General features: G+C 41.4%; 1 protein-coding gene across 1 annotated transcript; it reads left to right on the forward strand.

Moving 5' to 3' along the window:
• Window positions 1-1,438: 1,438 nt before the first annotated feature.
• Window positions 1,439-7,323, forward strand: LOC114029227 (keratin-associated protein 20-2-like). Its single transcript, XM_027843592.1, has 2 exons — window positions 1,439-1,608; window positions 7,233-7,323. The coding sequence occupies exons 1-2, from the start codon at window positions 1,463-1,465 to the stop codon at window positions 7,321-7,323; spliced, it is 237 nt and encodes a 78-aa protein (XP_027699393.1). The 5' UTR covers window positions 1,439-1,462.
• The last annotated feature ends 3,765 nt before the right edge of the window (window positions 7,324-11,088 follow it).

Below are 11,088 nucleotides of genomic sequence, written 5' to 3' on the forward strand. Positions count from 1 at the left end.
CAGTAGCCAATGACTACAGTAATCTTATTTGATAGACTCAAAGACCTCACCTTCTGGGATAAGAACTTACTATTTGACAAAAACTGCTGGGAAAACCAGAAAAGAGTATGGCAGATACTAGGTATAGACAAAATCTCACACCATATGCCAAAAAAACATCAAAATGGGTTCATGATTTAGATATAAAGGTTGATACTATAAGCAAACGGGAGAGCAAGGAATAGTCAACCTGTCACATTTATGGAGAACAGGAGAATTCATGACTGAACGGGAGATAGAGAACATCATGAAATGCAAAACGGATAATTTGATTACATTAAATTGAAAAGTTTTTGCACAAACAAAGCCAATGCAAACAAGATTAGGAGGGAAGTAGTAAACTGGGAAAGAATTTTTATGACCAGTATCTCTGATAAGTGCCTCATTTCTAAAATATATAGAGAATTAATTCAAATTTGTAAGAATACAAGTCATTTCCTAATTGACAAATGGTCAAAGGATATAAACAGCCAGTTGTCAGATGAAGAAATTAAAGCCATCTATAGTCATATGAAAAAATGCTCTAATCACTATTGATTAGAGAAATGAGAATCAAAACAATTCTGAGGTTCCACATCACACCTATCAGATTGTCCCACACGATAAAATAGAAAAATGATAAATGTTGGAGATGTGGGAAAATTGGAACACTAATGCATTGTTGGTGGAGTTGTGAACTGAGCCAACCATTTTGGAGAGCAATTTAGAACTATGCCCAAAAGGCTATAAAAATGTACATACCCTTGACCCAGCAATAGCACTCCTACAGCTGTATCCCAAAGAGATCATAAAAATGGGAAAAGGACCCACATGTACAAAAATAGTTATAGCTGCTCTTTTTGTGGTGTCAGAGAATTGGAAATTGAGAGGATATCCATCAATTGGGAAATGGATGACCAACTTGTGGTATATGAATGTAATGGAATCCTACTGTGCTATAAGAAATGATGAACAGGCTGACTTCAGAAAAACCTGGAAAGACTTGTATGGTCTGATGCTGAGTGAAGAGAGCACAACCAGGAGAACATTGTATATAGTAAACATTGTGAGATGACCAATTGTCACAAAGGATGCCATGAATCCTGCATAGGTCATCAGATACATAAACATAATAGGCCTTGGCAATGCAATAATCATTTCTCATTACAGAAACCAAATAATGGCTGAGCCTTCTCAGAGGAACCACAAATGAAGAAAAAATAAAACTGTTACTGAGCAGGAGGAATTTTTGTCAGGGACCAAACAATGACAAGAATGAAATTTTGCCCTGACAGTTTAGTTAATGGAAGTTATGGAATTCAAGTACTGCATTTGCCATACCTCCTTCCTGTTGGAAATGTAAAGAAGTGCTGGTGCAGATGGTGCCCTACATAGTCACACAACCTAATCTTAGCATCCATCCAACTAAGTGAATCCTGACACAATGTGCTACTATGGCAGCTACTATGGGGGCCTGGGCTATGGCTATGGCTCTGGTTACGGTTGTGGATGTGGCAGCTTCCATGGTCTAGGCTGTGGCTTTGGTGGTTATGGTTATGGAGGCCTGGGCTATGGTGGCTATGGCTATGGCTGCTGGCACCCATCTTGCTGTGGAAGGTATTATTCCTGTGGCTTCTACTGATAAAACCATTTGCTCTTACCCTGTCATGGCAACTTGTCCTGCCCTGCTTTGGGCTAATTCCATGGCCTTGTATGGATATCACATTCCACCTGCCTCTATGGCTGGGTGCCATGAGAGAGTTACCACAACAGAACCTTGGAATCCCTATGGAGCACTCAGGAAAAGGAAGTGACAGGGACTGAGAAACAGCAGGATGCATTCTTCTGGAATTTGATGCAGAATCACACTTGTCATGAAGAAGACTCCTCCAATAACAATTCATTTCCTGCAAGTTTGCTCAGCTCTGATAGACCATGGCTGAGCCTTCTGTTAAAACTTTCTAATAAACATATTTCACTGGCTTAGCAAAACTGTTTTTGCCTCTTCTCCTTGACCTCACTCTCTTTGGGTTTCAGACTCCCATAATGAAGAGATTTTTCAGCCTTGAAGTGCTTATCTACTTCATTGCAGAAGATTTGGTCTCCAATGCATATTTTGCAATGAGGCAATTGATCCCTCTCCAGATTTCTGTTCAGAAAACATTTTTTTCTTGTTAAATGTCTTCCTAAAAATTGGCTTCTGCAGTACTTCATTTTAGTAAATCGTAACACTCAGGTCCCACATTACTGAACTCAAGGCATTTGTCACTTTAAGCTGGATCCCTTCTCACATGTTCTAGGAACACAGGGACAAGCAATTTTCTTCAGGTTTTCAAAAAGTGGGGACAGCTAGGTGGCACGGTGGATAGAGCACCAGCCCTTGAATCAGGAGGACCTGAGTTCAAATCTGGACTTAGACCCATAATAAATAATTTCTAGTTCTGTGATTCTAGACAAGTCACTTAACCCCAACTGCCTCACTGAAAAAAAAATATTTCAAAAAGTTTCACATGGTTATGCTGTCATGTTCATGGTTCATGACCTCCAGTTCCAAGGTGTCCCTGATTCTGTCTGAATTAGCTTAACCTGTTGACTGGGGCAGCTAGGCAATATATTTTATCAAGAATTGGGCCTATTCTCATCTTTTTTTAGTTCGAATCTGTCCACAAACACTAGTTTGCATGACCCTGGGAAAGTCACTTAACCCTATTGGCCACAGTTTCCTCATTTGTCAAATGAGCTGGAGAAGAAAATGACAAACCACTCTGTTATCATTAGCAAGAAATCCTTGAATGGGCTCCCAATTGAAAAACGACTGAACAATAAATTCCTTATATAGCTTTCTTCCACCATTGTGTTGTCAGCAAGCAATCTGAAGACTTGGAGCACAGCACAAGGGGATAGCCCACCACAAAGATTACAGAAGAGAATCATAATCCAAGTGTGAAGGTTGTCATAGAACTTTGTACCTTTTAGGACCAGTGTCCTGAGGCCAACTGCTCAGCCTATCCAACTTATAATTCTGACCTAGAGCTGGGTCCTCCTGTTAGCAGAGAAAAAAGTTTGATTATTACAAGGGCATCCAGAAAACACTCAAAAACCTCAACTCCCTAATAAACTCAAACATCAAGGGAAAGAAAACCTCTGCTTTGCAGCTCAGCATCCTGTCTACTGACTTTAGATTCCTCACCTTCATAGGCCTATATGGCCCCAGAAATTATGTTCTTTGTATGGGTTCTGGGGAAGAAAGATGAGCTTAGCACATTCTCTGGCACTGAGTTGCTACTGAATAATTGTTTATTGATTGAACTTGTGTTTCAAACAGTGAAGAAAACAGTACAAGTGCCACTACCATCATTACCTTAAAAAGCCTTTTTATTACTATATATCACTCCTTGGTATTGTTCTAATTTGAAAAAAAATGTACATTTCTGTGTATCCACAGGATTTTAGAGGGAAATGCCCTCAACAGCCTCACTCTACTTGATTTCTCCCAAAACATACCTCCAAAAGATTCACCAATGGTTTGTCAGGAATCATTCAATGGGAACAAATCCTCCATGAATAAGATAATTTCTCTACTGGATACTTCACATTAGGCAAAGAGTATTCCATTCTCTTTAGCAAAGACAAAAATCAGTTTAGGGATGGGTAGGACAAATGCTATCTCTGAAACCATGTTATGCCTCCTGGGCACAAACAGAAGTGATCTAATACTTATATTATGTGAGGGCTGTTGAAATGCCCTCTAAATGCTAAGTTCAGCCCCTCAGTGTTCTCTAAAATGAGGAATCTCAGTTCCTCCAAGTGAGTCTCTTAGGTCTTCAGCTGGAGCCCCTTCAGCCTCATGGTCTAGACTTCTCTGGATGCTCTCCTTAGTCTAATCATAGACCAGACATGCATGGAGCAGTGCAGGTTACAGACTGACCATCACCTCCATTTTCCTGATTTCTAGGCCCTTGTGCCTTTCATCATAAAATCTCAAGGTCACAGTGAGAATTCTGGTTGTCATGTGATATCTTATTGGGCTTTCTTATATTTGAAAGAGGAGTTATAACAAAATCCAAGGTTGGGGTGAGTGATGAGACAGTTATTACTGCCCCAACCTCCTTGAACTCAATTTTCTACAATGACTTGAAGGATTTCTGAGATGCCCCATAACCAGAGAACTAAAGCCTGCTTTCTCTTCACTCCACTACCATTCTGTCATAGTTGGTGACAATGTGATCCACTTTGAGCTCAGTTCCCTTCTCTGTGTTGCACAATATCTCTTCTCCAGCTCCAAACCAGCATTTCTCTGAAACTAATTTTGTTCAGCTGGCTCTCTGCTCATGCACAGATTGCATGACCCTACCAACCTCACAAAATCAGCACTTTCCAGGATTTCCACATTACAAAGTCCATGACTCTACTGAGGTCACTGGGGATCTAGTGAGGGTCTCTGGCTACTTCTCTTTCATTGTCTTTGAAAGCCCTGAACATCAGGTTCCTGACCTTCGTCCTTGAGAGAAATTGCCCTCTCCATAGTATCCAGTGATAATCTCATGACCAAAACTAATGGCCTCTTCTGAGTCTTCCTTCTTCTTGATATACCTTAGAATTTAGACTATTCTTCCCAACAGGTGCTTCTGGGTGTGCTTGACTCTGCTTTTCTAATCTAACTCTTCCTTTCTGGTGGACTTAGGTGGCCCATCATCCCATCATCTCAGACCCTCTATCTCTGGCTGAACCAAACATTTGTGTTTCTTTTCCTTTCTCTCTTCTCTACTTTCTACAGAGGGGAAATAACAAACTCTTCTTAGGTCTCAGGGCTTCAATGACCTTTGCACTGCCATTCACTGTGAAATGTCCAGATCTAGATGTTCATCTCTTCTGAGCACCAGTCCCACAACATGAACCGTCAATGTCCACAAATTTCAACTTGATGTTCACTACATATCTTAAAGCCTAATTCTACTACATATTTCGTCATCCTGCCTTGTCCAAAGCATACTACCTCTTCTCAAATTCTCTGTTCCTTTTCAGATCACAAACATCAAGCCAAGGTTTTTGGTCCACCCTATCAGGGACCTCCTTGACCCCTCATTATCTCTGCATCTATTTGATCAGTTTACAAAACTACTTCTATCTACCTACATACCATGTCTGGCATCCAAACACTCTCTCAAATCTCATAGATCACATCTAAAATCAGGGCCTCACAGCTTCTCTCTGCAAGTGCCTTTGATAGGCCTACCTGTCTCAATCATCTTCCCTCTCAAATTCCTTCTCCAAGCAGCAGCCCAAGGGATATTTCTAAAGCATTTATCTGACTCCGGTTTCCCCTAAAGCCCTCCAAGTTCATATCCTTGAACCAATGATCTTATAAACTGATTTAATCTTATATGATCTTATATGCTGATTTAAAGAGATAGAATCTGTCTGGCTTTTTGCCCTCATTTTTAGCTAGCCCATTCCCACCTTTCCAGTCACAGTACACTTTATTTTACCCCACAATTTGAAGGTCTTGCCAGTGCTAGCCTACTGTCTTTTACTCAAACAATGCATTTCATGTCCCTTCTGCTTCCCTTTGCACTAGTTGGCTGTCCACACTGTGGGGGGATTAAAATTGTCCAACCTTCAATAAAAGAGACTGAGGCAAAGATCTGAGCCAATGTCACTTTATTAAAGGGTCCTTGGTTCCCTCTAATGCAGTGAACCTCTGATCTTCCTTATGATCTAAGAAGTCTTCTTTTTCCAGGGCCTTACTTTTGTGAAGTTTGATACCTGAACATTCTAAAGAGGCTACACAGAGTACAGAATCCCATTGGTTGATAGAGCTTGCTTTGCAGGCCAAGAAATGTGGCATTAGCTACAAATGGTAGGTCAGCAGGGAGGTCTTGGGTTGGGGCAGACATGGGGCATCTCCACTGACTAAGTGGTCATAATATGGTTACCTGCTTATGGTGGACATGGGAACATGGTCCAGAGGTACAAAAATAAGTTAGGGGACCTTCCATGTCATTAAGTCACCACCTCCATTCTTGGTCACCATAACAAACAAAAATAAGGTTGGAGGGCCTCCATTTAGCTTCCTATGATTAAGCAAGTGAATTTAGAATCTATAGGTCACAGTTACGGGGCCTAATATAGAGAATATATAATTCCTAACCCTAGGGAATCATGTCAAATTGATTAATACTGATTGGCATGGAGTAGGGGTTGAAATAAATTATTTCTTACATCTCCCCAGAATTCTTTCCTCTCTCCTCCCTCCCTCTCTGACTTTGTATTCCATTATATTCTCAGTTCTAAAATCAGTTGTACATGGACTTTCTTCTTTCCCCTAGTGGCTGGTGTCTCTGCTTCTGACACCTTCTCCCATCAACATTCCATGTTTATGGCAGGTGCCTTGGTTTTTTTTAATGTTCTCCCTGGCTTTAAAACTTCAGAGCTACCTGAGGACAGGGAATCTCTTGACATTGTTTTGTATCCCTAACATAAACACAGTGGCTGTCACAGTGCAAATACTGGGGAGGTTTTTGGAATGGTTGTTGAATGGATGGATTCCACAAAGCAATGCTCCACCACAATCTCAACTCAAATTTGAAATTTCTGTGAATTATTCTGTCATGTGAGTCTCAAGAAGCATTGATTTAGAGAGACAGCATTCCATTGCCCAGACAAAAAATCGGAAGGCAAGAGAAGGTAATGTAATGGAAAGATAAAAATGTCATCTGGGAGGAGAACAACATGAAGCATGGGTAGGACAACAGCCACTTTAGTCACATAGGCTTTGGCAACACAATAATCATTCCTCATTACAGCAACAGGAAAATGGCTGAGCCTTCTCAGAGGAACCACAAATGAAAAAAAAAAATAAAACTGTTACTGAGCTGGAGGAATTGTTGTCAGGAACCAAACAATGACAACAAATGGGATTTTCTCCTGGCAATTTGGTTAATGGAAGTTATAGAATTCTGATTCTGTGTCTGCCACACCTCCTTCCTGTTGGAAGTATATAAAAGTCCCAGTGCAGATAGTGCCCTTCATACTCACACAATCTACCCTTAACATCCATCCAACTAAGTGAATCCTGATACAATGTGCTACTATGGCAGCTACTATGGGGGCCTGGGCTATGGCTATGGTGCTGGTTATGGCTGTGGATGTGGCAGCTTCCGTGGCTGTGGCTTTGGCAACTATGGTTATTGAGGCCTGGGGTATGGTGGCTATGGCTATGGAGGCCTAGGCTATGGTTATTGTGGCTATGGCTGCTGCCACCCATCTTGCTATGGAAGGTATTACTCCTATGGCTTCTACTGAAAACCATTTGCCCTTGGCCTATCATGGCAACTCGCCCTGCTCTGCTTTGGGATAATTCTATGTCCTGGTAAGGAAATCACATTTCACCTGCCTCTAAGTCTGGGTGGCATAGGAGAGCTAACACAACAGAGCCTTGGAATCCTTATGGAGCACTCTGGGCAGGGAGGTAACAGAGACTGAGAAGCAGCAAGATACGTTCTTCTGGGATTTGATACAGAATCACACTTGCCATGAGGGAGACTCCTCCAATGACAACACATTTCCTACAAGTTTGCTCTGCTCTGATAGTCCAGGGCTAAGCTTTCTGTTAAAACTTTCGAATAAACTTGCTTCACTGTCTTAGCAAAACTGTGTTTGCCTCTCCTCCTTGACCTCACTCTCTTTAGGTTTCAGCCTTTAATCAGGAAGAGATTTTCAACCTTGAAGTACTTACCTACTTCATTTTAGAAGATTTGCTCTCCAATGCATCTTTTGCATTGAGGTGATCCCTCTGCAGATATCTGTTCAGAAAACAGTTTTTCTTGTTAAATGTCTTCCTAAAATTTGACTTCTGCAGTGCTTCATTTTAGTATATCATAATACTCAGGCCCCATATTACTAAACTCAAAACATTTGTCCCTTTAAGCTGCATCCCTTCTCACATACTCTAGAAAAGCAGGGACAGTCAATTTTCTTCAAGATTTCAAAAAGTTTCTCATGTTTATAGTGCCATGTTTATGGTGCCATGTTCATGGTTCATGACGTCCAATTCCAAGGTGTCCCTGATTCTGTCTGAATTGGCTTAACTTTTTGACTGGGGCAGCTAGGTGGTGTATTGTATCAAGAATTGGGCCTAGCATCATCTTTTTGAGTTCAAATCTGACCTCAGACACTAGTTTGCATGACCCTGAGGAAGTCACTTAACCATATTGACCACAGTTTTCTCATTTGTCTAATGAGCTGGAGGAGAAAATGACAAAGCACTCTATTATCATTACCAAGAAATCCTCGCATAATCTCCCAATTAAAAAAGAACTGAACAATAAATCCCTTGTATAGCTCTCTTCCACCATTGTGTCATCAGCAAGCAATCTGAAAACTTGAAACACAGCACGAGTGGATAGCTCACCACAAAAATTACAGAAGAAAGTCATGTTTGAATTCTGAAAATTGTCATGGAATCTTGTACCTTTTGGTGGCCCAGTATCCTGAGGACAACTGCTCGGCCTGTCCAACTTAAAATACTGACCTCAAGCTGGGTCTTTATGTCAACAGAGAAAGAGGTTCCATTGTTACAAGGACATCCAGCAAAACACTCAAAAACCTCATCTCCCTAATAAACTCAAACACCAAAGGAAAGAAAATCTCTGCTTTGCAGCCCAGCTTGCTGTCTCTTGGCCTTTGTATTGCTTATGTCCATAGGTCAACATGGCCCCTGAAATCATTCTTTTTGTATGGGTTCTTGCCAAAACTGATCTTAGCACATTCTCTGGCACTGAGTGGCTGCTGACTAATCCTTTATTGATTGAACTTGGGTTTCAGACAGTGGAGAAAACAGTACAAGCACACAATCAACATTAAGTGGAGGCTCTTCAGCCTCGTGGTCTGATCTTTCAGTGCTCTTCAGCTTCAGTAAAGACTAGCCATCCACTGAGCAGTTCAGATTACAGACCAACCATCATGTCTGTTTTTCTGAGCTCTAAGCCCTTTTACCTCTCTTCATACAATCTCAAGGTAACTATGCAATTTCTTGTTGTCATGTGACAATTTATTGGGCTTCCATGTCCTTGAGAGTGAAGTTGTAAGCTGATTGCAAGGTAGGAGAAAAGATGAGACACCTATTGCTGTCTGAATATCCTTGAATTCAGTTTTTTTCCGGTCATCTGAAGAACTTTTGAGATGCTCCACAATCAGAGAACTATAGACTATGTTCTCTTCTCTCCACTATATTCTCTCTGGTCTGCCATGGGCTCAGTTACCTTTGCTCTGATACTCAATATCCCTTCTCTGACTCCAAACCAGTACTTTTCTGAAAGTAATTTGTTCAGCTGGCTGTCTACACATGCCAAGACTCCAGGATCTTACCAACCTCACATAATCAGCACTTTCCAAGAATTTCACACATAAAAAGTCCATGGCACTCCCAAGGTCATTGGACCCTACTCAAAGTCATGCACTACTCACTTTGCACTGTGTTTGAAATCCCTGAACATCAGGTTTCTGATCCACACCTTTGAGAGAAACTGCTGTCTCCAAAGTTCCAAGCAATGGCTTCGTGACCAAAAGTAATGGCCTCTTCTGAGTCTTCCTTCTTCTTGATCTTTCTTACAATTTTGACTGCTCTGCCCAACAGGTGCCCCGGGTTGTGTTTGACAATGATTTACTGGCCCACCTGTCCTTTCTGGTGGACTTTTGTGGCCCCTCATCCCATCGTCTCAGACCACTATCTCTGAATCTTATGTTTGTGTTTCTTTTCCTTTCTCTCTTCTCCACATTCTACAGGGGTGACACGGTAGACCCTCCTTAGGTCTCAGGGCTTCAATGATCTTTGCACTGCCATTCACTGTCAAATATCCAGAACTAGATGTTCATCTCTTCTGAGCTCCAGTCCCACAACATGAACTGTCAATGTCCACAAACTTCAACGTGATTTTCACTATGTATCTAAAAGCCCCTAATTCTACCACATATTTCCTCAGCCTGCCTTGTCCAAAGCATACTACCTCTTCTCACATTCTCTATTCGTCTCCAGATCACAAACATCTAGCCAAGGTTTTAGGTTCATCCTATCAGGCACATCCTTGAACGCTCATTCTCATGGCAACTATTTGATCAGTTTACAAAATTTGTCCTATCTACCTTCACAATATCTGTCACATCAATATACTTCTCTCAAAACTATAGCCCCCATCTTAGATCAGGGGCTCACAGCTCCTCTCTCCAAGTGCCTTTGATAGGCCTCCCTGCCTCTATCTTTTCCCACACAGATTCCCTCTCCAAGCAGCAGCCCAAGGTACTTTTCTAAAGCATTCATGTGACTTTTGTTTCCCCTAATGCCCTCCAAGTCCTTGACCTTGCTCCAATTACCTTGTAAACTCCAGTTGCTTCCTGTTTTATGCTGATTTAAAGAGATAGTTTCTGTCTGGTTATTTGCCCACTTCTTTAACTGGCCCATTCTCATGTTTCCAGTCTCAGCACACTTTATTTTGCTCCCCACAATTTGACGATCTTGCCAGTGTTAGCCTACCTTCTTTTACTCAGACAAAGAACAGCAATTCCCTTCTGGTTGCCTTTGCACTGATTGGCTGTCCACACTGTCTGGGGATTGAAATTGTGTAAAGAATGTCTAAGGAAAGTATCCATAGACGTCCTGACCATCAGGCTGAAGGGCCTCCAGCTCAAGACCTAAGAGACTCATTTGGAGGAAGGGAAGTTCCTCATTTTAGAGAACACTGAGGGGCTTATCTTAGCATTTGAAGAGTGTTTCCACAGCCCTGACATAATGTAAGTATTAGATCATTTCTCTTTGTCTCTAGAGGGCATAATGTAGATTCAGGGATGACATTTATCCCAGCCACTTCCAAACTGATTTTTGGCTTTGGTACAGAAAATGGAATACTCTTTGCCCAATGTGAGGTGTCTAAGAGAGAAATTATCTTTTTCCTGAAAGATTTGTTCCCATTGATTCCTGACAAACCATTGGTGAATCTTTTGGAGTTATGTTTTGGGAGAAATCAACTAGAAAGAGGCTGTTGAGGGCATATTTCCCTCTAAAATCCTGTGCAT

Source organism: Vombatus ursinus, unplaced genomic scaffold (genome assembly GCF_900497805.2).
Source record: "Vombatus ursinus unplaced genomic scaffold, bare-nosed wombat genome assembly UNPS02014924.1, whole genome shotgun sequence".
In the NCBI taxonomy this organism is placed as follows: domain Eukaryota; kingdom Metazoa; phylum Chordata; class Mammalia; order Diprotodontia; family Vombatidae; genus Vombatus; species Vombatus ursinus.